Source organism: Lipotes vexillifer, unplaced genomic scaffold (assembly GCF_000442215.2).
Source record: "Lipotes vexillifer unplaced genomic scaffold, Lipotes_vexillifer_v1.1 scaffold330, whole genome shotgun sequence".
NCBI classification, from domain to species: Eukaryota; Metazoa; Chordata; class Mammalia; order Artiodactyla; family Lipotidae; genus Lipotes; species Lipotes vexillifer.
Genome location: NW_006775627.1, coordinates 1,621,478 through 1,633,977, shown reverse-complemented (window position 1 = coordinate 1,633,977; position 12,500 = coordinate 1,621,478). Strand labels below are relative to the sequence as shown.

The following is a 12,500-nucleotide window of genomic DNA, read 5'->3' as shown; positions in this document are numbered from 1 at the left end:
GAAAGAAGGAAGGAAGTGTTGGTAGGATTATGCCTACTTGGTTGTCCCAAGAGAAAGAGACTATGCTATATTTTCTAACATTTTCCTCATACGTATGTATTACTTCTTAAATAAGAAAAAAGAATTTTTTCTAAATTAATAATGCTCCTTTAAAAAACTGAAAAATTGGCAAAGGAAACAAAAATTCCCATGAATTGCACAATTAAAAGATAACCACAGTTTATATGTGAATATATGTTTTTTATTTTTTCCTTATTTATGGAAATAGAAAATTTACATAATTTAGATCATATTGTATATATGGTATTATATTCTTCTCATTTTCCTTAACATTCTATCCACTCACCTAATCTCAGTTTATGAAAACAGGATTTGGAGGCTGGGGGCTACGACAGCACCTACAGATAACAGCTAACAGTGCTGGGTACACCTCCTATATGCTAGGCACTGTCTGCGTTGTCTCTCGTTTCACACCATAATTCTATGAAGCAGGTGACACTCTAATTCATAATTTAGAGATGAGAGGCTAGAACTCAGCGAAGGCATTAACCTTCTCAAGGTCACACAGCTAGCAAGTAGTGGGTCAGTGATTTGATGCTCAAATCTCCTTGGTTTCAGTTTCCACTAAACCCTGTGAGAGGAATAGGCACAATTTCCAGTTTTACGTTTTATTTCATTTTGTTGGCATGTTTCTAGAATGGGTGATTCACACACTAAGAGAAAAGGTGTTTTTGTATCAATTTGAAGGATAATAACAACTATAAAGTTATGTGACTATGAAATGGGGATTATGTGGCTTGGACGAGGAACTCTTCAAAGCAAAAAGACTCACTATCTCTGAATTATTCAAATAGCCATGATACGGTGAAAGGATGAACAGGGAGTGGCGTTGTGGCACATGCTGAAAAGGTCTGCTTAAAATGTTCACAGAGGCTTTTTCAGAATCAAGCCAAACAGGAAACAACCCAAATGTCCCTCAACTGGATGATAGATAAAATGTTTATATCCATATAATGAAATAATCCTTAGCAATTAAGAAAAAGAACATGTTACTAATAAACCCCAAAACATGGAGAATCTCAAAAGTACTATACTAAGTGAAAGAGGGCAGACCCAAAAGGCTAGCTCCTATAAGATGCCATTTATTTGACATTCTGGGAAAAGCAAAAGTAGGAAGAGAAATCAGATCAGTGGTTCCCTAAGGCTGGAGATGAGAGAAAGTTTGACTACAAAGGGGAATGAGGAAAATCTGGGGGGATAATGGAATGGTTCTGTATTTTGATTGTGGCTGTGGTTATATGACTATATGCATGTGTCAAAACTCATAGGACTATACATTAAAAAGGGTTGATTTTACTATATTAAATTGTACCTTAATACAAATAATGGGGACAAAGATTAGCTTGCTTATTTGAGAAATGATGTAGTAAAAACACTACATGAAAAAATGATACTACAGAGAGTTAGTGATACATAAGATATTTAAAATATAAAGTATTTTAATTATATAAATAATAATTTTTAAACAGCTAAATTAGAACTAAACTATATATAAAAGGAGATTAATACTTTAGGATCAGATTGGATCATGGATATTTCTGGATATTTGAAGTCATCCAATTCCTCCACTTGCAAATATTTTATTTTTAAATTATTATGAATCACATTAACTATGAAAAACTATATAAAATAAATATACGGACTTACCTCCAGGGATTCTTTGGAAAACTTTGCTCAAAGTATCTCCAGTTATTATGTTGTAACTTATCATAGCTAAACACATAATTAAAACAATACAGTCACCAACAAGCCATCACATATTTCATCTTGAATATTTTGAAAGTAATCAGTTATTACTTCCCAAATACTGGCATAGTCTACTTTCAAATATATATTGTGATTACAAATATGTACAACTTTAAAAATAACTAGACAGCAGATTTGTGGGAGAATATCAGTTTGTATTACAAAAAGATTTTCACTTCACAAATTGATTCTTTCCAGAACATCTTTAAATAATAGTGAGTTTTGGTAGTCATTTAAAACGCAATTTGTTTTGTTATTAAAGTTCAGTTTCCAAATATTCTTTAGGAACACATATTTTGCTCAAAGTGAGGAACAATAATGGAAAACTGTCAAGGCTCCAAAATATCACCTCATTTGAAAAAGTAAGATTTTGGAGAAATATATTCTTAGCTTTCTGTACAGACATAAGAAACTAGTTTGAACAATAGCTTCTGTATTACTTATTTTGAAAATGAAGTCAATTTGGCCATTGATGAACGTTAACATTTTGCTTATATAAGAAGTGCTGGGTACAAACTTTAAATAGCGTGTTGGCCTTGGACATGACTTCCACAAATCCTTAGGTTTTCAAAAAAATTTTAGCCTTAGAAGAAATCTATCATTCTATTTTTCATCAAACTAGGGAATCACAAGCATTAACTCAGAATCACGCTCACTTTATTTCAATGAAATACTCAGAAAACTGACCAAAAGGAACAGAAAACAAGGGAAAAATGGCTAAAGATAAACAATGTGGAAACTATTTCAATTACTAGTATTCTTTAATGACTATTAAAACTATTTTATTCAGAAATGGCCGTTTATGAAAATACTTACAATATTCAATTTCACATTCATCCTTACCTATGAAAGGATACAAAAATTGTAGAACAGAGAGTAGGAGATATCCTGGAAAGCCAAAAGTTTTATTGACCAAAGACTGGTAAGTGTCTGTCCCAGAGAGGGCCCCTCCTTTTATCAATAAAACAAGGGAAAAGTCTGTGGCAAAAATAACCATTAAACAAATGTCAGATTACATTTAATACAATATTTTTTTTTAGTGTTTTGACTTAAAGAAAAAAAGAACTTTAAAGAAGAGTTTAACGCTACAGTAAATTAGCATGGCAAGTCTTACTTTCTTTTCATAAAACTTTATCTTTCATAAAATTGTATTGTTTCCAGTTATATATTTTTCAATCGAGATGCAAATAGACTTCATATATCCATGCAATGAACTGGACAGATGAGGGTACGCAGACTAGAGTTAAAGCTTCAATTTTCCATTTTACTTTCTTAACCTAACCAGTGCGATGACTATTAACAGGATGTGGCTCAATTGTCCAAGCAACAGAATGTAGGTAATCCAATATCTCATAGGCGTTCAACGTGTGAAGACCGAGAATAAAACGTGCTGGAAGCATTCAGAACAAAAAATAGATTTAGGAGAATCAGATCATTTGTTTTATAATGAAGTAAAACTAGTAACTTTATAGTTATTATGGTTTACTTTACTATATTATTATTGTAGTTAAGAGAGCACTCTAAGAATTTTTTTTTTTTTTTTGAAATTTACATTTTAGAGATTTAAGTTTCACTTTTTTTTTTTTTAAAAACAGAGATGGCCAATTTTCTTTTTGTTTGTTTATTTATTTATTTGGCTGCATCGCCTGGCTTGTGGGATCTTAGTACCCTGACCAGGGATTGAACCGTGCCCTTGGCAGTAAGAGCTCGGAGTCCTAACCACTGGAATGCCAGAGAATTCCCAAGTTCCACTTTTAGTGTTGAAATTGAAGACACAAATATACAAAAATATATAATTAAAAGTCTCTTTCATTTAACCCAATGTTTTTTGAACACCTAGTGAATGACACTGCAGTTGTATTGGGTACACAGCTACACAGAGGGTGTGATTCTTGCTTTTTCTTTTTTCTTGCTCATGCTTCCATCACAGGTGAATTTTTTATCAAGTTATTTGGAAATGTACTAGAATACAAAGAAGAAAATACAAATCATTGCAATGTTGTTTCCACCTTGATTCCCCACCCCTAGTTCACTGAAACTTCTTTTAACAAGTTCATCAATGAGCTCCAAGTTGATAAATCCAATTGATACCTCCTAAATATTAATCATATTTGCTTTTTCAGTAGCATTTTCTCCCTGTTTACCATTCCTTTGTTTCTCAACCATCCTCCCTTGGCCTTTCTGACATCACTTTCTCTTGGATTTCCTCCTATCTTTTGGGCCATTTAGTTTTTCACGTTTCTTTAACTCTCTTCAAACCCTGGATTCCTGGACTTTTTCCTCACTCTTCAAGATATCCTAATGTGATCCTATTCATGGTCATGCTTTCAATTTTCATAAAGATGTTAGTAACTCCCAAATTTGTACCTCCAGCCCAGATTTCTTCCAAAACTCCAGATTTCTACATCTAGCTGTCCACATCTAGCTGCCTTGAAGACCTCATAGGCATCTTGATTTTAGATGTCCAAATTATAATTTATATATTTGTTCTGGAACCTGCTTCTGCATTCATATTTCTCCAAACTGTGAATAATATCAAAATAAACTTGAGAATCACACTAGACTTCTCATTATCCATCACCTTCTATTTTCCTTTGGTGACTAAGTCCATTAAATACTGCAACATAAATTATTCAACTATATCTCCTCACTTCTAGTCTCTAACCTGTTTTATTTTAGGGCTTAGGCCTTTATCATTTTTTGCTTGGATTACTGCAAAAACTCCTATTAGTTCTCTCATCCACCATCCCCTCCCTACTAAGACTTTCTTGACCTCCCCCCTCTACCAGATGAATCTGACCACAGCATAAATCTGACCATGTTTTCTGCTTAAAATCCTCCAGGGGAATCCTTTGATGCCTTTGGATAAAAAACAACACTTTTTCATAATTTTTTTTCAGAAAAAAACTGTTTATTAGCTGTGGGATCTTGGATGAAGGACTCTGAGTTTCATCTGTAAAGTAAGGCAATACCCCAAACTTGAAGAGTCTATGAGGATGATGATGTTTAAATGCCTACCACGATGCCTGGCACGCTATGGAGGCTAATGAATGAGAACTCGTGCTATTTTTAGTTATCTTCAATAGGCTGCGTGTTGTGGTGGAAAAACATTGTATTTGGAGTCTGATGATAATGATGGTAATGATGATAAAAACCACAAAAACACTAGCAAACACTTGCAACACTTTCTGTCTGCCAGACCTTCTTTTAAATGCTTTATGTATATTAACGTGTTTAATCATCACAACAGCCCTAAGTAGGTGCCATTATGATCCTCCACTTGATAGATGAGAAAAGTGAGGCACAGAAGCTTAAGTAAATTGCTAAATTTCACAGAATAAAGGAGACACAGGACTCAGACCCTGGTAGTCTAGCCCCAGAATCCATGCATTTAACCAAAATCTCAACTCTGTTGCCAGTAACTGCAGACCTTGGGTAAATCATGTTAACCTACTGGTCTCAATTTCCTCCTCCATAAAAAGTAGAACATGAATACCTACTTTATGGAGTCAGAAGGATTAAGTATAGTGGCTGCTTTATGCTTAGCATCTAGCCAGTCTTCAGGAAATGGTAATGATTATCATTACATGGGAGCCTTCATAAATGCCTCTGCAAACCTCTCTAACTTCATCTCTTTCCACTTACCAACATCAACCCTATACTTTAGCCAGGCTGAATCACTTACATAGTTCTCTCTTGCATTTCCACATTACCATCTGCTTGGAGTACCCTTCCATTTTCTTTGCTCACTCACATTTTTTCATGAACAGTGAAGCTGTCTTTTCCTCCCCAAAACATGTCTGCTCCTTTAAGGCTGGGTTAAATGCCAGTATCCCTATTGTCATGCACATATTTGTATTATGGTATTTTTCGTGAAGTATTATAATTATGTGTGTTTTTTTCTGCCTAACATACTACATTGTGAGCTTCATGTGGGCAGGAATAATGCTATCATTGCTATAGCTATCATTGCTATCATTGTTATAATGGCAGCAGTGTCAGTAAATATCTGTTGAATGAATCAGTGATCAATAAAGCAGGATTGCTAGGTGTCTATATGTCGGATTCAAATGTAATGCGATAAATGACTTAGTAAATATATTTAAAAATATTCTGCAAGCACAAATGACATAGTAATTCATCCTACATCCTTTGTTTAAAACTAGGAAAAGCTTCACAAAAGAGTTGAGTAGTGCCTTGAAGGATAAACAGGATTTCACCAGGTAGAAAAGAAAAAAAAAATGTCAAGCAGGGGGACTATCCATGGGAAGTCAGTGTGAAGGTATATTCTACATGTGGGTAATGGAATAGTCCAGAATGGCTAAAACATAATTCCCACACAGGGCAGTGTCAGTGACAGGGTGAAAGAGAGGTCTTATTAGTGGGAGATAAGACCAGAAATGCAGACTGTGGCCGAACCATGAAAGAATTTAAATGCAATAAATTTTTTTCTGTTGTCATTATAGAGTCTTGGAACGTTTTGACTGGGAGAATATCAGATCAGGCTGAGGTTTCATAAAGATAACTTTTGCAGTAATATGGAGGATGGATCAGAAAGCAAAAGACAGATGCTAAAGGCAGGAAAACTAAATAGTAACTTATTGGCCAAGGAAGAGAATCAGTGAGGACTGGAGTAACAGGGGGTAACCAATTTCACAGATGTGGTAAAGTTTTGGTGAAGAACTGTATGCTTGGGATGAGACTGCTGAATTGTACAACAGTTCAAAATGTACTGCTTAAGAGTAACAATTTGCTAAGAATTTAGTCAATAACAAATGCTATATGGGCTATAGATAAAGCGCTCAAAAGTTTTAGGAATCTCAAATATCACTATAACATTTTGATCTCCCTTTAAGTGTACTGTATGCAAATTTTAGATAATCCATGAATGAGTGTACATTATTTAACAGGAAAAATTTCTTTTACATCATTATGTATACTTGGAAAATAAAAATTATTTTACTCTAATCAACAAATATGAGAACCTTAAAGTAACTTAAAATAAAATCATTTGTTGTAAATATTTACAATTCTTTCTTGTTCTCTAACATTTCACAAACATGAAAACAGAACTTAGAAACACTACTTGTTGAACTGGACATAACTCATTAAAAAGACAAAGGCCTTAAAAAGACAAAAGAATAATTGTAAAGACAAACAACTGTATAATTACAGTGTCAATTTAAAGGACAATTCAATATTATAACCCTACTTGTAGATTTTGCTCTTAAAATCCTAATTAAGGAACAAAATGAATTACAGCCTATAATTATTTTTTGTGTCTGTGTGGTCATCCTTAATTTATCAAAATTATTTAAGGATTTTCATCATGCAGCCAAATGACTGAGTAACTAATTTCTGCTGATTAGTTGCAACGTATGACTTTGCAAAGGACTGCTCACAGACATTGCTGTAGGTTTACGTATAGCATCAGTTGAGAGAGTTATTCACATTATGATCTACGTATGTATAATGTGACTTGGCTTTAAGAAACTATTCATTCTCAATTATTGATTGAATCCTTAGGTGATATATATTTTTAAATGCTTTCTGTCTACTGGTTTACAATGTGTGTACATGTTCATAATGCACTTAAACAAGCCATGGTTATTATGCCTGGGAGGAAATTAATTATTTGTCAGTACTGATTGACTGGAAAACAGGAAATTAAAAACGACAAGGGTAAATCCTTGAATAGGGTTTTTGAGTGTGATAAATGTGCTCATAAATAAAATACACTTTTTAAACACCAGCAACTCTGAATAAGCACAAAGTCACAGATTCCACATTACTAAATTATGGGTCTTAAGCTACAAATTAAGAGCTGTAGAAACTAAAAGCATCTTAGGTTTAGGGAGTGGGGGGTGGTGAGAAGAAAGCAGAGAGGAAGGGAGTTGAGGGCCTCTGCAGCTCTGACTTTGGTACCTGCTGCATGCTTTACTTTCTTCCTCAGCCTGAGGAAAAACAGCTGAGTTACAGGCCAGTTTTGGAAGCCTGAGATTTTATGAGGGATGGCATCTTAGTCAGAGTCTCTAGATGTAGAGCTGAGACAGAGATTCTTGGGCAAGAGATTTGAGGGAGTGTTCTTAGGAGAAGGGGAGTGAAAAGATAGGGCAGGGGAACAGCTCACCAGGACTCGATCTCGGGGTGGGGGGGGTGCGGGGGGCACGGAGAGCAGCTGCAGCCCAAGCCCTGCAGTGGTGGCGCTCTGGAGCTCCAACTGTCCCGCACATTGGTCCCTCCTGGAGGTAAGGTGGACAGCTTTGGGGTTTCCATTAGTCAGTCTTTGGGGAAATGGTGGCTGGGGTTCATAACCTCACAGGAAGGTGATACTGTTAAGGCCCAGGTCGCCACTCTGGAGCAGGGGACAGCTGAGGTGTTTTGTATTACCTGGTAAAGGGCATCTAGGTGATCACACATAGCAGCCCCCTAGCAGCAACCACTGCAACGGGTGTCTGTGATCACTGCCCCTTTCACAGTGATACTAAGGTAGAGGAAGGACCTTGTGTTTGCCTTGAGGTGAACTGGGGGGACGACAGGGCAGGGGTAAGAACAACAGGAAGAGAAGATGATGAGGAGTTGTAATGCCTGCACTTAGATGGGGGAATGGGTGTGAATGAACATGTTATGCGGAAAGCGGGAAGCAGAACAGAAGAAGCGATACAAAAGCACCTTATTGCTGCCCTTGAAGACAGTGGCAGGCAGGAGGCTGGTTAGGTGGGGTGAGGTGGGGAGGGCGTGGGGATCCCTGCTGGTTGAGCACCGGGGCTCTTGGTGCCACCTGCACAAACAGAGCTCAAAAAGGTTGTTCATCTGTGTGCACCTGCCCGAGGTTTTTGTGGGAAAGGAATCCCTGATGTCTGCATTTTCAGAGTATGGTCTTGGCCTTAATCAGTCTTTAAAGTGACTCCTCTATCTACCACATTTGGCATAAAGTGAAAAGGCACATGAAAAGGATTTAGGCTTGGTAATATATAATGCTTTTCTAATCTGTTCAGAGGATTAGCAAGGAAAGTAAATCTCCTCAGACACAAATGTTTAAATTCTTTAGGATTCTTTGATGCACTTTTTAATTAGGAAATTCAATTACAGGACGTGTATGTGTGTGTGTGTGTTTGTGTAAAACAGTCATTGCACAATTTAAGTTGCAGGAATAAGCAATTACATAGCATTTTACCTGTAACATATGAAACCCAGAATAAAAGCAATATTCCCAGAGGAAAGCCAGCTTGCTTCATTGAATAAGGCAATCCTGGAAAAAACATAAAATGTCCCACCCATCACATTAATAAAACATATGGAAACACGGAAGTTTTCCCCCAATTTCTGTATATAATAGGCTAAGTAAATTGACATATTTATATGACATAGTTTTAAACAGTGTATATGAATACTAAAATTAAATGTTAGCATATTAACACCTATTTCAGAATAAAATGTTGTAAGTTAAGGGCATGTCAAGTGAGCAAGTTTATGAGGTGGAAAAATAAGAATAAGAAAGCATCAAATGAAAAACAGATGACAGTTCACACAAATAATGTTCCCTTCAGGGTGAGGGGGACATATGACCTAGAATATGTGGAGAGTAAAGACCCAGAGCTCTCCTTATGTGCTGGCCGGGAAAGCAGAGATGATAACAAGAGTATAGAAGGGTTATGAGATATGAGGAAAGACCAATCCTGGGGTCAAAATGGGCAACTCTGTAGGAAAAGGAGAGGAAAATGAGAAGGCAAAACTATTTTTTATAAAGCTGAAAGGAGTATGTAATATTATTTCTTATGAATCTTTTTTGGAAATGGGCAATTTTAGATTACGGACAATGAAACATTTAAAATAAAATGTACTTAGGGCTTCCCTGGTGGCGCAGTGGTTGAGAGTCCGCCTGCCGATGCAGGGGACATGGGTTCGTGCCCCAATCCGGGAAGATCCCACATGCCGTGGAGCGGCTGGGCCCGTGAGCCATGGCCGCTGAGCCTGCGTGTCCGGAGCCTGTGCTCCGTAACGGGAGAGGCCACAACAGTGAGAGGCCCGCGTACCGCAAAAAAAAAAAAAAAAAAAAAAAAAAAAATGTACTTAAAATAATTCCACCCAGAATATTTATTCTCTGAAAACTTTACCCTTTCAAAAATCTGCTGAGCCTATTTAAGAAGTACTTTTTAAGTTGACATGAATCAGCTTAAAGTGTTCATATCAGGAATTAACTCTGGAATTCAGCCTACACCTCTATGGTACATGGAGGCTGAATTTCAAAAAAGTCTTTATGCCTACTTGCTACTACTTTGCCTCAGGTTCCTACAGTTTATTTACCATTTGAAAAAAAAAATTTTATATGGAAAGTAAAATCAAGAAATACATCAACTTGTGAAAGTTAAGAAAAGTAACAATCCAGATGACTGAGACTAAAATGTCATAACTTTACAGGAAAAAGTAATATTCTCAATGAGTATTTGCAGGATTTTGTTTTGTTCTTGTTTTTTCTTAAATTGGATGTTTCAAATAACAAAAGCGCTGAAAAAATAACTGTGTTTATTATTATAATGCAACACACTTAATTTTTTCAGAACTTTTCCTTTGCTTCAAATTGGGAAAATATGAGAGGCTCATTTCTTTCAATTCTGATTATTTGGCTCCTTTGTTTTAAAAAATCATTTGAAAAACCATTTCTATTTATTGATTAAATTATATTTACAGTTGATATATCATAATAAACTCGTACTTTAAAATTTAACACTCTTTAAATGGGTAAGGAAGTATTACGTGGATTTGATTCTTCACGATTGTTACGTTTTCACATTAAACTTTTGTATCTCCAATATTTGCAAGTATCTGGAGGTTCTACACCTCTAGAAGGTTATAGAAAGGTGATTCAAGTAACGGTTGGCCACTCCAGGAACAGGGAAAAAAGTAAATTAGGTAACATTATCACTTGACCATGCAGCCTATGAAAAAAAAATTCAGCAATCTCCCATCTGCAGCTCCACCTTAATCTATCACACATGGAGGATGCTCTCAAATGTGGAAAGAGAGTGAATCAGAGTGTGAATCACCACTCCATTTTTAGTATGAGACTGATGTGTGCACATTGTTACATTGGAAAAAAAGGAAGGCTTTTATGAAAAAACAATTATCAATTTTATCATTTAAGATTTTTTCCTTTAAAATTAACCTATGAATACTAGCAACATAATAAGTGTCTTAAATTTGGCCTTTTCACTGAAAATTAAAAAAAAAAAACTTACCTATTATACCAGATCCTATAATCGAGTTGACAACATTAAAAACAGCAGCAGACTGACGACAAGTTTTCCCTTTGTGCTTATGTTCAGAAACGAGGGTTTCTCTGTCATCTAGATGGCTCTATTTTAGTATATAAAAGTGCAATTAAAAAAATATTTAACTAGCTCAAAAATTCAGAAAATTGTAAGACAAATATGCAGTTCAGGAGACTAACATGATATTAGTAATAATAATAAGTAATGCCAATAACGATAAGAAAGTGAGGATAATAATACAGTAACAACAATATCTAGTAATTCAAACAGAGCTTGTGAACAAACTCCATCCTAAAATGTCTTGATTACAGCTACACCAAGTTCGTGGACTACTGCATGAAATCCTAGTACTTTAGGATCTCTTAGGGAGCAAAGGATGTGATTTTTGTGAAACTAAAGGGGTTATACTGAAAAGTGCCCGCTAAGAAAAAAAAAAAGATCAAGGCAAAATTTCTTTTTTCTCCTGGAGAACCTTCTGTGGTGCTATATCAAGACGCCGGGTGAAGGTAGCTAAACGTTGTTGCAGGGTGAACGAACGAATGACCTGCCTTCAGAACCAGCCCCAGTCTTGTTACCTGTGGTGGGACGACGGGCCGCTGCCCCTGGTAGCCCATGGCTGCACCCGGGTCCTCTGCAGGAGGAAGGTTCGCGGGCGCGGGTACTCGTCTCGTCGGAACAGCCTCCTCCGCGACCTCCAAGCCCGGGGTCAGCGCGCGGCGGGCGAGTTGGGTTGAGAGGCTTCGCGGGCGCTCTCGGGCCCACCTCCGCGGGCTGCGCGGGCTGCGCGGGCTGCGCGGGCTGCCGCCCCAGCTCACTTGGACGCCGCGGCCGAGGCGATTTCCCTCGGAGGTTGCGAAATACGCCTTCCTCCTGAGGCGGAGACGCTACAGGGTGTTTCTGATTTGGGCAGCCCTCTCTCCCGGCACCTCGCCTTTTTTCCCTTTTTTTTTTCTTTAAACCTCCAGCTGCGGCCTCTCTCCCCTCGCCTCCCACCCAACCAACAGCTGCAAAGTACAATATGTTGCGTCCACGCTGTACAGAGTTAAGCTGGCCTTATAGTCCATTCCCAAATTAGCTGCTCCCTGGCTGGAGTCTAACATCCAGGTAAGAACGCACTAGCACACCTGTTCCCATGGAGCGTCTTTTCTATTGCTTCTTCCTGCTGCTCCCTACACCGATTTCCGTCAGAGCTGACAGATGAAAATGTAGGACTGTTAAATGAAAATGTGTAACTGTTAAAAAGCTTTTATCGAGTTTTAGCAAATTTGATTACTGAGCATGCTTTGGTCAAATGTTTCCGGGTGACTTTTCAGAAAAGGAGACTTGGAGAAAGGAAAGAAAGATGGAGTCAGGTAACGAACCTTAAAAACGTGGCGGGGGCTTCCCTGGTGGCGCAGTGGTTGAGAGTCCGCCTGCCGATGC

At 37.3% G+C, this 12,500-nt stretch overlaps 1 protein-coding gene across 2 annotated transcripts in view; it reads right to left on the bottom strand.

Moving 5' to 3' along the window:
* Positions 1–11,833, bottom strand: part of SLC38A11 (solute carrier family 38 member 11) — a 50,834-nt gene extending 39,001 nt beyond the window's left edge. The window contains exons 1-5 of one of the 2 annotated variants that reach the window (XM_007450068.1): positions 11,654–11,833; positions 11,046–11,163; positions 8,984–9,058; positions 2,650–2,784; positions 1,708–1,773 (exon numbers count right to left, since the gene is read on the bottom strand). In XM_007450068.1, coding sequence (XP_007450130.1) covers positions 1,708–1,773; positions 2,650–2,784; positions 8,984–9,058; positions 11,046–11,163; positions 11,654–11,692 — 433 coding nt within the window. In that variant the 5' untranslated portion in view covers positions 11,693–11,833. Of the gene's footprint in view, positions 1–1,707; positions 1,774–2,649; positions 2,785–8,983; positions 9,059–11,045; positions 11,164–11,653 lie in introns of those variants that run through there. The other variant, XM_007450069.1, reaches the window with a different exon arrangement.
* Positions 11,834–12,500: the final 667 nt, after the last annotated feature.